The sequence below is a fragment of the Apis mellifera genome, linkage group LG1 (assembly GCF_003254395.2).
Source record: "Apis mellifera strain DH4 linkage group LG1, Amel_HAv3.1, whole genome shotgun sequence".
In the NCBI taxonomy this organism is placed as follows: Eukaryota; Metazoa; Arthropoda; class Insecta; order Hymenoptera; family Apidae; genus Apis; species Apis mellifera.
In genome coordinates, this window is record NC_037638.1 from 12,977,153 (window position 1) to 12,993,422 (window position 16,270).

Consider the following 16,270-nt stretch of genomic DNA (forward strand, 5'->3'; position numbering starts at 1 on the left):
TCCTAAAACACTCGAAATCGGTGCTCTATAAAACTCTAACCAAACCTCACAATACCCATCAACGCAGCCTCCTCCCAATCGTACACAAAAGGGTACTACTGCTCCCCTCACCCTCCCACGCGCAAGAATCGATCAATCGCCACCCGTTAACGGCGGCCCGATCGCGTGTATCGGTGCACGCGGGCGCGAGTGGGCGACCGGTTCGAGCGGGTTTCCGAAAGGAAAAGGCATTCCAGGCCGCAAAGTGGCGGATCGCTTGCTGATTGGAGGACGGTGTACGCGCGTACGCGTTCGGCACTCCGCTTCCACTGCCCCCCTGTTCCAGACAGAGAAAGGAGCGCGTCTTGGGGACAGAGAGAGAGAGAGAGATACAACCGCGGCGCTGCGGCGAGAGTTTAGAGGCGAGTGTCGAGTGGAGCGCGCGAGTGGAATGGAATCGCGTGTGTTTCTTTCTTCCCCACTTGCCGGTGCGCGCCGCGTCGTGTTGCATACGTGCTCTACCGTTGGTGCGCGCGCGGGATTAGGAGAGTCGCACCAGTAGGCCACCGGCGCTCGACGCCTTTGCGTCTCTTTTTCACCGGCTCGCGCGGCTCCGACCTACCGTAAAACGATGGTCCTCGATCCGCCGATATCGCTGTGAAGAAATGGATCGATCGAGATAGAATAAAAATTTTTCTTTCGACACGAGTTTCTCTTTTGAATGTATAATGTATCATTTTGGGTTTTCTCTCTCTCTCTCTTACTCTCGAGTGTGTTTGGATCGATCGATGAATAAAGAGTACGCTCTTTAAGACAACTTTTTCTTCATAATTCCGAGTGTTTGGATCGAAAACTGTGAACGTTTAGTCAATTTTTAACCCGATTAAAGAAAGATCGAAAGATTGCCAGAATCCGGCTCTACTTGAAAGATCGCGGTTGTACACCGCTCGATCTATCAACTCGAGGCTCGCCCTCGATCGCGTGACGCGGAGGAACAACTTTCGCGTCGGCAAAATTACCTCTTCCTTCTTCGATCGAATTTGTTGTTAATAACAATTTACAAATCGTTTGTTAGATAGTAGTAGTTATTAGAAAGAATAAAGAGAAACAATACAGATTATGATGAATATATACGAAAACGCAAACGAAGGATATTTAAATGAGAATTACGAAGAATGTCAGACAATTGAAAAAAGAAAAAAAGAAATCAGTTAAGACAGTCCATAAAAGTGTAAAACTTGGAAAGGAAAGAAAAGAAGATGTTTATCTTAAACGTTGAGAAAAATTCGCATAAATTGTCCTAAAATAAAAAAATAAATAAATAAGTGTGCCGAGTGTGTCGAAACGTTTGCATAAGTGGAATTTTGAAAATTGACGACTATTTTGAAATAACCAGACTTTCTTTCGAAAAAATCGTGCGACTATTCGCAATCTAATCTGGAATCGAGCCAGCCAGAGTCTTTAGGCGCAAACTATTGAGAGAAGTACGAGTTGCATCGAGAGAAATATTTTTAAAAAACGCGTGCATGGACGTTGAAAGCTTTATCCTGTGTGCATTGCACTGTCATTACGGTGCACGGGAGCAAGTAATATCGGTGTTCCGAGGATGAGATTGCGGAACGATTGTTTGGGAGGATAACCGCGAATTACGCGTAAGTGTCGGGAGTTTGTGACTTTCCTTCTGATACGTTAGAAGGCGTGCAACGAGGAGGATTGGTTATTGCGTATCGTAAAATTAATGCGTTTAACCTTCTGGGAGAAAGAGGTTAAAAATTGTTCGGAAATTTTGTGAATTCGATCGTTGAACGATACCGAGTGATTATGTCAATTTTGTTTATATATTTTTTACGAGAAAATATCAAACAAGATTAAGAAACTTTAAAGAGAATTTAAAATTAGAGTTTTTAAGGATGAGATAATTTTTTTCTAGAAATCCAGTCTCCACTCAAAATAACGAGATGTTAAAACAAGAGCAAAATAAATCTTAAGACAATAAATCGATAAGCAATTTCGATAAATCAAAGAACAAATCAATCGTTTTATAAATTTCGAATAATCGAAACAATTTCTCTCTCCAAACCGAACAAATAAGTAAATAAGTAGTAATTTTCATCGAATCGACGATCATCTTTAATGATATTGATATATCAAAACAATTGTAAACATTGGTAAAAGGAATATGAGATCTTTAAAAATTGATTCGACGCTTATCCACGAGCGGATCGAAGAGAAGTATCGAAGAGAAAGAGCGGCGGCGCCTCCAATTCGCGGAATACCCTCGTAACGGCGATGACGCGCGTCGAGTAGTTATTTCGGATGTACATCATCGAGGAAGATAGTGGGGACGACGGCGGATGCCGTCTGATCTCCGTCCGTCAGTGCGCCGAGGCTGACGGAGCGCGCGAGACATCGTGTCCCGAGAAAGAGCGATCGAGCTCCCCTCTCGACCAAGACGACGTCGACACCGCTAGCCTGCTGGACGTCAACTGTTTCCCACGTGTTCACAAGACACCGCACATCCTCAAGAAATCCGTCTCCCTGGATGAGAAGAAGAGGGATCAGTTCAAATCGTCTCCTCGTCGTCGCGCGGACGGCAGACGGAACTCGTCCTTCGAGACGCGAAATCATCAGGATGAGGATATCGGGCGGACGGGTAAAATAATCGTGGAGGAAAATGGGTTCGACGTGGAGGAAATCTCTGTGAAGCGATTGTTGGAAGTTGTGGATTGCAAGAGTGTTTACGACGACCAAGGATACAAAACGACGGTGAACTTTCAGTACAGGGACACTCTGACGAGATACTGTTCGAATGGGTCGAAGAGTATCGAGAGGGCGCGAGGGTTGAGGAGAAGCGTGTCAGCGCCTGGAAACGGGTCTTGCCAAGAGTCCGAGAACACGGACAATACCTCGACAACCAAAGACAGCGACAGCCAAAGCACCTCGAAGGATTGCAAGGATACCAAAGAGTTCGCGTTCGCGAAGAAAGGTTCGAGGAGCGTTTCCTCGAGTAAAACGGATGGCGGCCAATCGGCCAGATATCGTTCGAGGACGAGCAGATCGCAGGAATTCGCAACCAAGACCGAGCAATTGATCGCCAGGAGGCAAGATCATTCCGGTCGAAGGGCTAGAGCCTCCTCGTTCGTGATCGAGAGGAAGAGGTATCGCCAGGCCGCGATTGCATCCTCCAAGTCGAGCGAGGATCTGTCGAGGTGCACGTTGGGCAGCAACGATACCTCCACGGACGCCGATGGAATGCGGAACAGCAACAGCGCTGTGGCGGGCGTCGACGAGAACGAAGGATGCGTTCTGCTCGGGGTTCGATCCCTCGAGGAGGGCCCCCAGCCGTTGTCCCCGATCCCGCGGCAGGAGGACAGGTGCACGAGGAGGGACAGGGAGCGCGCTAGGATCCTTAGACGGAGGAGAATCAATGGAAGATCGGCCTCGGTGCCTAGAGTACACGTGAGTCGAGATTTTAAAACGATAATAATAACGGAAAAAAATTATCCCTTCATCGTCGTGGAATAAAATTTTTCTTGATTAATTAACATGTATATACATATCGAGCGAGTGAGAATAAAATAATAACGAATAAATTGACGTAAGTTAGTTTGGCTCCAAGTTATAAATAATTTGGATCATTTTTCAAAAAAAAAAAAAAAAATAGTCGGTTCCAAATATTCAACAATTTCCTTGGCAGGTCGATCTATTTATATTCACCGCCTTCCTCGCATTGAACTAGATTTCCACGACCTTCTCTCTCTCGTAGAGACGAGAAATCAAAATCTGGCCCACGAAATCGGGGAAAGCTCCTTCCGAGAAGAAATATTCCTTTCACTCGGGATAAAGTCAAGTACATGATATACGATTGAGTACAGTATCGGATGATTTACGGTACGGGCTGAAAACACAACCCCATCGCCTATCGTTCCTCTTTCCTCGATAAACGCGGCGCCGTGCAAACGTCAAGCGAGGAGAAACAACACAAAGAGAAGAAACGTTCGAATCGAACAATCCCCTCCCCTCCCCTCCCCTTTCCCGAAGCATTAAAAGCGCTCGTATCGGTTCGCAACCGCGCGAGATATTGCTCTCTTCCTCCTCCTACCATTCGAGGCGCATTCTATTGCGCAGAGTAAATCACGCCGCGGCATCAACCTGCTAAAATGCATCGCTTTGCGCGCCCCCTGCCGCGCGCGCGCGCCACGGCTGTCACGGATGCGATCGCTGTGTACTTTAAGGTGCACCCACACGGGGAGCTGTGTAACGCGCCGCCTGTGAAAACGGCAACGTGGTATTTAGACACGAACCGATCGTCCGTTGCGAAAGTATCTTCGGGTATTTGCGTTGGCGAGTGCCTCGACCTGACTAGGAATTTATCTCGTGTGTTGTGCCGCGTTGTTTTCAACTAGAACCGTTCGCTCGCTCGCTCGCTCGCTCGATTGTGTTTCACGTGGGTGAAAATGAATCGGTTGTGCGAATCCCGGCGAGAATCGCGTCCGTTGAGAAACTTTTTTGTTCAGGGAAGAGAGGATGTTTAAGGTGTTGTTTGATGGATGGAGTTATACCGAGTGGAGTCAAGTAAGGTGTTTCGTTTTTTAGACGTGTTTATTACTTTGGAGGTTATGGCGTACATACATGTTGTCTATAAGTAATGAGATTAGTTTGGTATGTTTATAAGAAGTGAAGAAGTTGTTGTTTAAAATTTTTTAATTGTTTATTAATTGATTTTGTAAGGAAGATTAAATACATTATTTTTTTAAAGAATTTGTTATTTAAAAATTTCATTTTGCGATGGTTGTTTTGTTAATTGTTAATTTTTGTTGATTCTTATTTATCATAATTTAAAATTATTACATTTCGATTATTTAAGATATAATAGTTGAAAATGGATTAATTTTGCTCTTCCTAACTTAATTTTTATTAATAAATATACATAACGTAATTTCGATAATTTATATTTAATATATATAAAATTATATTTATCATACTATAAAAATTTGATGGTATAAAACATGAAATCTAGAATATGATTATCGCTTTATTGAAAAATAAGGTTATGTGCAAACACTTTATCCATATTATATGAACGGAAGTATGTTATCAAAAAAATGATCGAGTTTTATACGAAATATGAAATTAACTAAATTTGCAGTTATTTTTAATATTCCAAAGTTTCGAATTAATATCAATTTCAATTATTCGATTTAAATTGAATCGAGGAAAATCTTATTGCTGCTATCCCAAACTTCTAAACTTTGATTCGAAGCGGTCGATATTTGGCAAACGGTCGTAAAATATTTCTAGTTTAATGGAATTTTCAAAGAAGTTTTACATCGATCGAATTACGATGCAGCTCGAGTTTTGCTTTAGATACCGTGTCTGGCACGACGTCGACCACCTTTGACTTGCATTCTTTCGCCCGTCACCTATTGAAAAACAATAAGAAACATTCTATATTGCGAATGCGCTGACGCGACGTGCACGTGCGTTTAAAGTGCACGAGGATGATTAACGATTTGTTAACAGCGCATTACGTATACACATAACCTCTGATAACGACGGGCAAACAATATAACGAACCTCAGAGATATAATTCTTTGATAAACCATCGGGCCACAATGTGTTATAAATTATGAAATGAATGGAATGTGGATCGAAGAGTATACAAATCAGATTAGAATGTCGTATCATAGTGATCCTTAATCGCTTCTTTATATATATAAGAATAATAATGTTTCGTGATTACAAATATTTTACGAAAATATATTAACAATTATTAACAATTATTAGTAATTAATCGAAGTAAAAGATAAAATATTCATGCATATTTTTAATTTTATAATTTTATAATACATTTCGTGTTTTTCATATGACAATGAAAAAATATGCTTCATTATTTCAAAATAATAATCGAGTATAGTCAAATTCAATTTTTTTTTTTACATGATATAAAATCGATACTTTTCAGAAATAGTCCATGAATTTAATTTTAACAATCATTGAGATCGATTAAAAAATGGATAGAATTTCGTTAAATTAACACTAAAAATCTTTGACCAAAGCTTTGTTACATTTCAACTGGGACTATCGATAGTTTATGTAGCACAAAACGCAGTAACAATGACGCATTAAAGAGCACGTTAAATGTAATTAGCATAATAATCTAACATCGCCTTGAGTGTATAAATAATTCGCGAAACATTGTAAAGGATCGATTCCTCGACAATTTTGAGATCGGAAGAAAATAATATTATCGTTTTAGAAAGAATTCGACGCACCAATGTTCCTCGACGAATTCTTTCTTTATCTTTATCTTTCCCATCAGAATCGTTTGAGACGAAATTTATCGATTGTTTACAATGTCAAATTGAATTGGACGGAAACGAATGGAGTTTTTTACGTAAAATTTCTCGTACTCGAAAATCGCCGGCCGCGGGAATGTTAATGGCAGCTTGTATAGCGGTTCCGCGAGTCGAGGTAAATAATACTAAAGGCCTCTAGGACCGGTCTAACATTCCGATCCAGTTCGAGACCACTTTCGTTTTTTCTCGCTCTCGCCCATTGCTGGACGAAAGGAAACGATATCGATGCTTTTACGACCGCGACAATGCTAAGGCGTGGCGTCTCCATTTTGCGACAACGCGAGTTCGCAATGCCTATTAAATGTCAGATCATTTGAAGTCGATGGAAATTCCTCGGTCAATCGAGGAAGTCGTGTATAAATTTCGTACCAAGATTCTTGTGTTCCAAAGTGAAATTTTTCTTCAAAAAATTAAAATCTAAGATTTTAGATTTTTAGATTTAATATTTTCCAATAATGGAATATAATTTGATAATAAATTTGTTCTATTTTTGATTTTAATTATTATTATTATTTTTTTTGATATAATATTTTTGATATAAAGATATTGATGATGATTCTTCGTGAGAAATGAAATCTTCGCGGATTTGACACAATTAACCGACGCAATGCCGGTAACTTGGTGTATGTCGACGGCTTCTTGGTTGCACTTATACGTCATCTGACCTCAATACACATTCTCGATGCACAGAGGCAGTTTTCGCGCAACAGATACAAAGAGCCTTTGCCTTCAATCACTTCCGGGCAAATTCAAGTCGATTTCTTTCCGCGATTATTTATTTTCGAGAGATTAGAAATTATTTATTATCGGTAGATATCCTTTGTTTTAACGATTAAGTAAAAAAAAAATATTTATGCCCAATGTAGATCCTTTATCTGAAATCTATTCAATTTCCATCTTGCAATTATTCAAATATTGCGTTATAAAATAATATTATATAATACAAATCCTCTTTATTGCCGAAGGTAATTCAATAACTTGTAAAAGTTTATACATTTGGACATAAAATGTAGGAAAACAATTACGATCGGATCAATATTTTCTAGGTATCGGTATTATGCACTTCAGAGCCAATTTCATTATAAATATTCATTAAAACGCTATATAGTGTTCCGACAGTTTATAGTTAAAAAAAGAAAAACAATGTTCATCCCATATTCTTCGCTCAAAAAAATTTTACGCACGTTTATATCCCCGGGCATAAAGATTACACTTGTGCTTGTTGTTAAGTTTACAACTCCTCTCGACAAAAAAGTCTATAATTCATTTCTTTATCCATTTATCCATTAAATAGACAAAAAAAAAAAACTGATCTCTATAATTGCTAGAACATCTCGAGACACGTTTTTTTTTTTTTTTTTCACTTATTAGATAATAATTGGACATTTCAAAAATGTCATCTGATGCCTCTTTCAATACCAGTCTTTCAATACAGTTCGTATCATTCGAATATTCGAAACAAGCCGAATGAATGAATTCATAAAAAAGGAGGAGAGAAGAGGATCGAACCAGGAAACGAACCGCGTCGTTTGTAAAAGAGACGTGACGTAATCGAGCCATCTTTGTCGGCTGGCCTTTTTTCAACGGCATTAATTAATGGATATCTGCTTTTCGAATATTCCTTCCCGTGTAGAGGGGAAACTAGGAAACGAGTGAGTGTGAATAAATAAAAGTATCGGCATTCCGTGAATACGTTCCTTTGCGCAACGCGTCATTGGGAGGAACGTTGATTGACATCCACCTCTCTCGACATACTCGTGAAAGACGAAGGAAATATTAACGACACATTTATTTACCCAACGTGTATATACGTGTATATACGTTGAAAGGGAAACATTGAGCTTGTGGAACTATGAATAGAGAGCGGGAATCGATTGTTGGTTGTGGAGGTTTAGAGGTTGAATGCGAGTTTCTTATCGAGGTCTTTGTTTTCCATTACAAAGTAAAGGATGCGCACGACCAACGTACTACTACTACTACTATTACTTTTGGTTGAAAAAAGATTCTCGATGGGTGTGTTCTTGATTGAATTATGTATATCAACGAGTCTGATATCTTTGAGACATCTTTTGTTTTCAAGTAAGGAAAGTGTATATACGTATACTTTATTACTATTACCAGTATTACTACCGCTATTAAAGTTGCTATTAGTGGAAACATTGGATAAATTCCTGAAACGATCTTCAATATAATTGCTCAATAGTTATCTCCATTACCGGGAATATTCTGTTTGACATATTATGAAATTCATTTATCTTCATTCTCCTTTTTCCTCTTCATTCATCATCCTCTTTCTCTGTAAATATAAAAATATTCGTTCGAGAGCCTTTCGATTGTAATATCGATTCCATTTTTAAAAAAATCGTGTTAATCGACAGGAAAATTATATTTCGAATCGTGTTAGGTTGCGAAACAATGTAATTTTCGTCAGATGAAGCAGGAATTATAAAAATTAGGATGAGGAAAAATACTTGTGAGAAAATAGGAACTAATGAGACATCTGGTGGCATTAAAGAATAAGAATTTGGCAAGTCTTCGTATACAACAATAGCCTCGAATTCTATAAACAACGTTGGTAAATGGTACATCGGCATAGTCTATCCGAAAACAGTTAAATAAAACTCTGATATCTCTCGTTTTCAAACCCGTCAATTTCATACATAATCGCATAATCACCTACCACCAGATTTCTCCGATCGATCGATCGATCGATCCGCGCCGGAAATCGGCTTTCCCTCAGCGGCGACACGCAACGTTCCATCATTCGTATTCTCTAACTTTCGACACGTTGCGCCAACCTTATCGGGCGAAACGATACGAAACATTGAACGTTGCGCACGATTCTTTCGAGCGAAAGAGGATGAAGAGAGGAAAAAGCTGCTGATTTATAATTGATACCGAGGCAAGCGTTCCTCGAATCGTAGGTAGAAATCGAGCTTTCGAGGACGCTGACGTTTTCGTTTTCCAACTCGCAATCGAATCGAGTTTCTCGTGATTATGTGCATACGCGTCGAAGTCTTCTCGGAAGTTATTGATGTCCGGCCGTCGGGAGAGAAATATACCGCGGGCTCAACGAGGCGTAATGGAACGCTTTTGCTGAATAATACGCATGAAGGGGCGGATAAAACGTGCGCCGAATCTCGAGTTAAACGATGTTGCGTAATTTGGTTGCTGGAAAGGAAAAAGGGAATGTTTTGTATCGAGTAATGTTTTCTTTACGAAGAGACGAAACGAAATTTTTAAGAGATATAAAATTTTCAATTATACATGTTGGAAAATATTGGCCTGTTTTCGATTTTAAAAATTCAATAATCGGATAATTGATAGCCTAGGAAATATTTCCATTAAAATTTATGTATAACTCGTTGTGCTTTCACGTACATAAAAAAAAAAAAAAAATTTTATTAAAGGTTAAATTTTGTAGGTTGGATGACTTTCCTTGTAAATCTTTCAAGACTGATTTTTATATGCGGATAGATTAAGTTTGATTGACTTTATGAATTTGAAATTGTCGACCAGTTTATTTATACCGTTCAAGAGGTAACTAGGTTCGTAAAATATCCTATGATACTGGCTTTCAACATCATAACGTGAAATTAGTTTGCTCGACCCCTGAAAGAAGCAATTAGGGAAATAGGAGAAAGTGTATTGCAGAGAGAGGCAGTGACGAAAAGCGGGTCATTATCGATCCAAATTACCAAATTATCGATGATTATGCGTAAAATAAATCCATGTATAAATATTCTTTTAATATCAATTTGACCTTTCGATAATTATTTTACGCAGCCGAGATACGTAATCGTCAACGATTAATCAATTCGTCGAGAAAGTCGAAAAATAAAAAAAAATTCGAAATTTTCTTTCGAATTTGCCGATGATAAATGGTGATCGTATAGGATGGATCGGATAATAGTTCAAACTTTCTACTCGGGAGACGAGCTGATCGTTGGCGGTCGTTTCGCGCAGAGCGTATAATTGGTAATTGCAACGAAGGATTAATTTTTATTCGATGTTTTTAACCCGATAAAGTTTCCTCTTTATCGACTGGGTTATATAATGTAAAACGCGCGCTTTCCTTGAACGAGGACAAAACAAGTGTAACGATTTCATGCAAATCGAGCAATTAATCCGCGATGAATGGCCACTGTCCGGAACTTGTGTCACTTACTTAATTTTAGATGTTCTCAGTCATCCATTGTCTTTTTTTTTATCTCTCTCGAAATATTTTTATTTTTTATTGGTTAAAGTGTTTTACAGTTAATTGTCCTTTTAAAAAAATTCTTTCAAAATGTACATATATTTCATTGTGTGTCCTTTATAAAATCATTTATTTCATAATGATTGATTTTCATGTTTATATGTAATCTCACATAATATTAATTTTTTTGAATATAAAAAATTTGAGAATCTTTATGCTATGTGCATGTGCTATGTGCTATTCATAATATTTAGCTTCTTTTAGTAATAATTTTTATAATTATCAGATAAACATTGCCATTTTATAATAAAATGCTCAGAATATTGTAAATCGAAATTACATATATCTATAAGATAGTATTTTAATACTTTTATATCATAAAAATCTATTTACCATCTTTCTTAAAATAAAAACTGATCCAACCTCGGTCTATTTAATTATTCATCTATTTTATCGATAGCAAATCATCGACTCTACGTTAATTGAAAGAATGAGAGAAATATAGATTCATTTTTTTTTTAAATTATAATATAAATATATAAAATTAATGTAATGTTTAATATATTTATTTTATTATATTAAATAATTTATAACTGTAAAAAATTCTCCAATTATTCAACAGAGAAAATTCTCTCAAAATATACTTTATCAATACTCGTGGAACAACAACAACAAGAGAAAAAACTTGCGATCCCAAGATCACGATTCCTTCCATGCAACGTGCGGCGCAGACGCAAAATCATCCATTTCACGATTCCACGAGCACGAATCTCTCTGGTTAAAACGTAGGCAGGCTAGGTAGGTTGCGATCGACTCTCATAATACTACTTGGCTCCATTGTTCCGCGTCGCGGAAGAGCGGCGATTCGAAAAACCGTCAATCGCCTTTCTAGATCGCGTTAACCAGGTGATCCTGATATTATCCCTATTATGTAACGTATCGATCGTTCGTGTTTATCGTCCGCCACCAAAGATTCCAAATTGCTGACTAAAATCTAACACGCCTTAGAAAAGAATCTGAATTTTCTACGCTCGTACGAACTTTCACACGATCCACCTTTACTTTAGATCTCCTGATTCCGCGTTTTCCTCAGCTGGAAAAATGAGTATCGAGCGCAACGACCGGCCCAGTTTTACGTAACGAAAGTGTGCGACGTTGGTTTTCTTGTAAGAAGCTTTTGGAATTGTTGAAATTATTATTATACGGAAATTGTATTAGGTTTTTATTTAATTTCAATTTAATTAACGAAAATAAGGCTGGATGAAAAAATAATATATGTGATTGTGATTCGGTTTATTATTCAAACATGGAGCGTTTAGGTTCAATTTATCTCAAACAAAAGCATTGCTATCGGTTTTTATCCTATGATAAATAGATTTATTTTATAGGTGTCGAGTTACGAGATGATTCGAAATCCCGAGCAAAAGTAATATTTTTAAATCTGAAATAAATTGTTCGAACGAATTTCAATAATATATTTGTATTCGTTTGATGTAGAAATGATAATAATTTTATACGTTTATACGTTTATATTTAAGCTAATTTCTTAATGTTTATTATTAATCAAATTAATTAATTAATATTGCAACGTAGATTAGATCTCGATCGATATCCCGAGTCTTTTTTCACGCGTCGGATCGACCAAAATATTTTTCTCGAAAATATGTCAACCTGAAATGAAACCGTATACAAATATTTTTCTTGAGACGAAATACCTTTGCGCTTGGATGGATAATATAAATCAATCTAAAGTCGAAAAGCGTGTTGCGTTGGACTTTAAGTCTTAAAGGAGAATTAACAACGAGGATGGTAAGGTGTAATAAAGTTCGAGAGATTATGGGAAATAAACAACAAGTCATAAAGTTTGTGGAGACTCTCTACAGAGGATCATGGTGTGAGAATGAGATAAAAAAGATGAGATAAAGGAAAATGATTCAGTTGAAAAAAAAAATGGAAGAGTATTGGGATTAGTCACTGCGACAAATGTGTCACGATTTCTTATGAGAAGAAAAATATGGAACACGATTCTTTTCATTTTGGAAGAATTTGAAAATCCTCCTATTTACGATAATTTAAGGTTAATATATATATATATATATATGAGTGTGCTTTTAAACGATATACGTATGTGACATTTATAGGCTACTGGATACACAACAAAGTTCAACAAAGAAAATATTTTACCGACAATATCTTATTATGTCGGTTTTTAAATCGTTGATACCGTCGTCCTCAGTTGCTTTATAACTTGGGCTTATTTAAGTAATGCGAGCGCATAAGTACGTATTTGGGATGATGGCAAGGCTAAACCAATTAGAGGTCATCATCATCGCAATTGGAGCATATCTAGCTACGGAAAATAGATTATAAACAAATCCCACAATTCTCTCTTTCTCTCTCACACACGCATACTCATTCTTCATTCACTCGTTGAAAGTATAATAAGAATTTACGTTCAGATAGAAATTTATTTAATTAAAATTTCCAATATATATACAAGTTTATATTTGATAATTAGAAAAGATTTTATTATAAAGAGTTTAATATAATTCATATATTCTTTCTTTCATTTACTTTTTACCTTGTTTTCCTATCCCAAAAAAAGTCACTCGGACGTATCGTGATAAAATCTGAACTCTGACTCTCCACTATCATAAATATTCTCCGACTATACCTTCAATGCTTCTTATCATCGTTTCTTTTTTTTAAAATTCCCCAGACGTAGCCGCAAAGAACAATATTTTCCATGCGTACCATTTTAATGACGATTTCTTCTGTACCTTTAAACCGCAATTCTGGGCCAAGAAAAAATTCTATGAATTCCTTTCCAATCATCTATTTCTAAATTTGCTGTTATTATTCGTTCCAAATAAAGAAAAAGAATGTTAAACTTATTTTCACGAAAAAAGAAAAATTCCACCAACAATTTTGTTCCAAACAGAAGAGGAGGAAAAGAAGATTTTTATCCAAAGATGGATCTAAAATTCAAATCAAAATGTATTATTCTTAAATATCGGCTTATAACTCGGCTTCTAATTCGAGCGGCCTCTCCATATTTATGCGCTCGAGATTCCTGTAAAAGGTACGCGGGGCATTTTCGAGGATAAACGCGTCACTCGCTGGAAGGGTTGGCCAAAACGGGCAGGGAGTCATTGCCTTTCGCTCGCGATATATTTTTAGTTCAGGTTGGTCAACATTTTCTCTTTCCTCAACCGGCTTCCTCTCCCCTCCCCTTCCTCTTTTCCTCCGTGTTTTCTTCCCAACGCCGATCTGTCTCAACGCTCCCTTTCGCTCCCTGTGCGCGCAGCTGCCATCGCGAGGAATCGCGCGTTTTAATTGCACGGATCGGTCGGTTGCTATTTCAAGGTGAAACGCATACGGCACCGCTTTGTTATTCCAACGTCAGATCGCTTTGAAGATTATACACCTTCGAACGGGCTGCCGTTTTAATGCCTTCCACGATCCACGTCATCCCGTTGCTTATTGAAATTTCTCGCAATTAAAGCATTTAATGTGATGGCGAAATTCAAATGCGAGTTACCCACGTATTTTTGTGTATATATATGTATTTATCTATGTGTCTTTTGCATAATTTAAACGTGATTTATATATAAAAAAAGAAATATTTTAACGCAGGAATAAAGTTTGTTTAATTTAATTTGGTTTAATTGTTGTCGTTGTAATTGAAAGAAAGTTATTTTATTTTTTCTCGCGTGTAAAGCTTTTGTTCCGTGAATGATTTTAATTATAGATATAGGAAATAGCGAGAGGTGTATTTTATTTGTGCGTATACGCGTAAATATTTGCATATTCCGTTTATTTGATGACGTCTATTAGTCGTGGTTGTTAAATATTTATAACTTAGGTATTTTGTTTTTGTTTTCCGAGGATAGAATTATGGGTTTCTCGAATATTGATTACAGATTGAGTTTGAAATTAACTTCTAATAATGATTATATATAGTAAAACCTGTGAAGCTTAAGAATTTAATATTTCGAGATGGATAAAAAAGATAGTCGTAAGACGGCTCGTGTTTATCTTGTTTTGAATAAGTTATAGATTATATATATATATATATATGATAATTCTACTTGCAAATTCTTGAAAAAGTAGAAATGATCATCGTCTTGAAAGTTTAAGATTTTATAATTTTATAATTTAATTAAATAATAATTCTTTGCGATGTAAAATAGAGACAATATTCAGAGGAATTATTAAAATTATTATAATTTTCAATTCTTAAATGTCTTTTAAGAAATTTTTAAAAAGACAAATGCAACAAATGCTTTATTAAGATTTATTTACAAGTTGCATAATAAAATATGAGATCGAAACTGATGATGGAGATTACGTAATAAAGAATTTTTTTGAGTATTTTTTTTTAATCGTGTTTGAAGGAAAGAGGATATAAATCTAAGAAGAGGCATTCAATTTATTCGAAAAGTTTTGCCACAATATTATTCGCCAGCGGCGATGGTTTTATGATTAACGAATATCTCGATCTGGCGCCACAAGGGAAATATACGGGGATATAGATATACATATGAATTACTACAGAGGAAAATATTTTCCTCGGGCAATTTATTTCTAGCTCGTGAACGTTTTCACGCGAGATTTGTAAAAATATTGATATTTGTTTTTACAATTTGTGCCCTTAAGTTGCACGTAATTTATTTGCTTTTATTTTGCTTTCGAGTAAAATTTCTTAATAATAAATAAGATTCGATTGTGGATCGTGCGTCTGTCTTCGTTGTTTTCAATTTGAGAAACAAGGAAAGATATACGATCGCTACATTTAATAATAATCTATATTTGAGAATCGTTTCAATCTTTATTAAAGAATTCATGTTTCTTAAATTTCGTAAACAATTTAATGTAAAGTATAATTAATCTCGAGATATATCTAAAAATTTAAGAAACAATCTCTTAAAAAATATATTATAAAAACTGACTTATATTTTTTAATAGTTTAATTATCATTTCGTTGTTTACTTTTTGATTCGAAAGAAAACAATATTTTCCTTCAAGCAAAATCTCCAACAAAATCTTTTTCTTTAATTAAGAAATTTTTGCAAGATTATAAATTTCTACTAGCTATATGAAATCCTGTTGCTATAAAGAAGATTGATCCATAAATTCTATCATTAAAACAAAAGAATGAATTTAAATATTCAATTGTTTGAAGGATAATAAAGTAAATTCCTAATAAAATTCTTAATATTAAGTATAATTTTCTAAATTTTAATTTTTTTAAATTATTAATAATTAAATAATAACGTCTTAATGTAAAACCTGAAGAAACTAGAATGAATGAATTTAATAGAGAAATTGAGGAATGGAAAAATGTTCAGAGAAATGAAATAAAAAATATTAGTTGTAAAATAATAAATAAAATTATTCTAAATTTTACCTTGAAATATTCTTTCTCCAATAATATCTCATAAAAAATCATAATCTTGAAATTAACGTTGAATTAATTAAATTTAGAATCATTAATATTGAAATTGATCTACAAATTCAAATTGCTGTATTCTAACTAATGTATTCATTAATCTAAATGATAAAATAATTGGTCTATTTATAGCTATAAATGAAATGGGAAATTTTTTTTCATTAGTTTATAATGACTTAATTTGATTCAGAGAAATATAAAATATTAATTGTAATATTTTTTCTCTCATAAGAAGCATCCAATTCCATCATCCATATTCGCCAATTGATCCATCCACGATTA

The 16,270-nt window shown here is 35.8% G+C and overlaps 2 protein-coding genes across 6 annotated transcripts in view; both read left to right on the forward strand.

The window, feature by feature from the left end:
- LOC410718 (puratrophin-1) overlaps nt 1-16,270 on the forward strand; it is a 401,681-nt gene that overhangs the window by 351,736 nt on the left and 33,675 nt on the right. The gene's annotated exons all lie outside the window — the stretch shown is intronic.
- Nucleotides 402-4,500, forward strand: LOC107964845. Its single transcript, XM_016913580.2, has 2 exons — nt 402-3,438; nt 3,746-4,500. The coding sequence occupies exons 1-2, from the start codon at nt 2,296-2,298 to the stop codon at nt 3,821-3,823; spliced, it is 1,221 nt and encodes a 406-aa protein (XP_016769069.2). The 5' UTR covers nt 402-2,295; the 3' UTR covers nt 3,824-4,500.

Coding starts and splice junctions, on each gene's coding strand:
- LOC107964845 (XM_016913580.2), top strand. CDS start 2,296: ATGTACATCATCGAGGAAGATAGTGGGGACGACGGCGGATGCCGTCTG. Junction 3,439..3,745: donor CCTCGGTGCCTAGAGTACAC/GTGAGTCGAGAT, acceptor TCTCTCTCGTAG/AGACGAGAAATCAAAATCTG.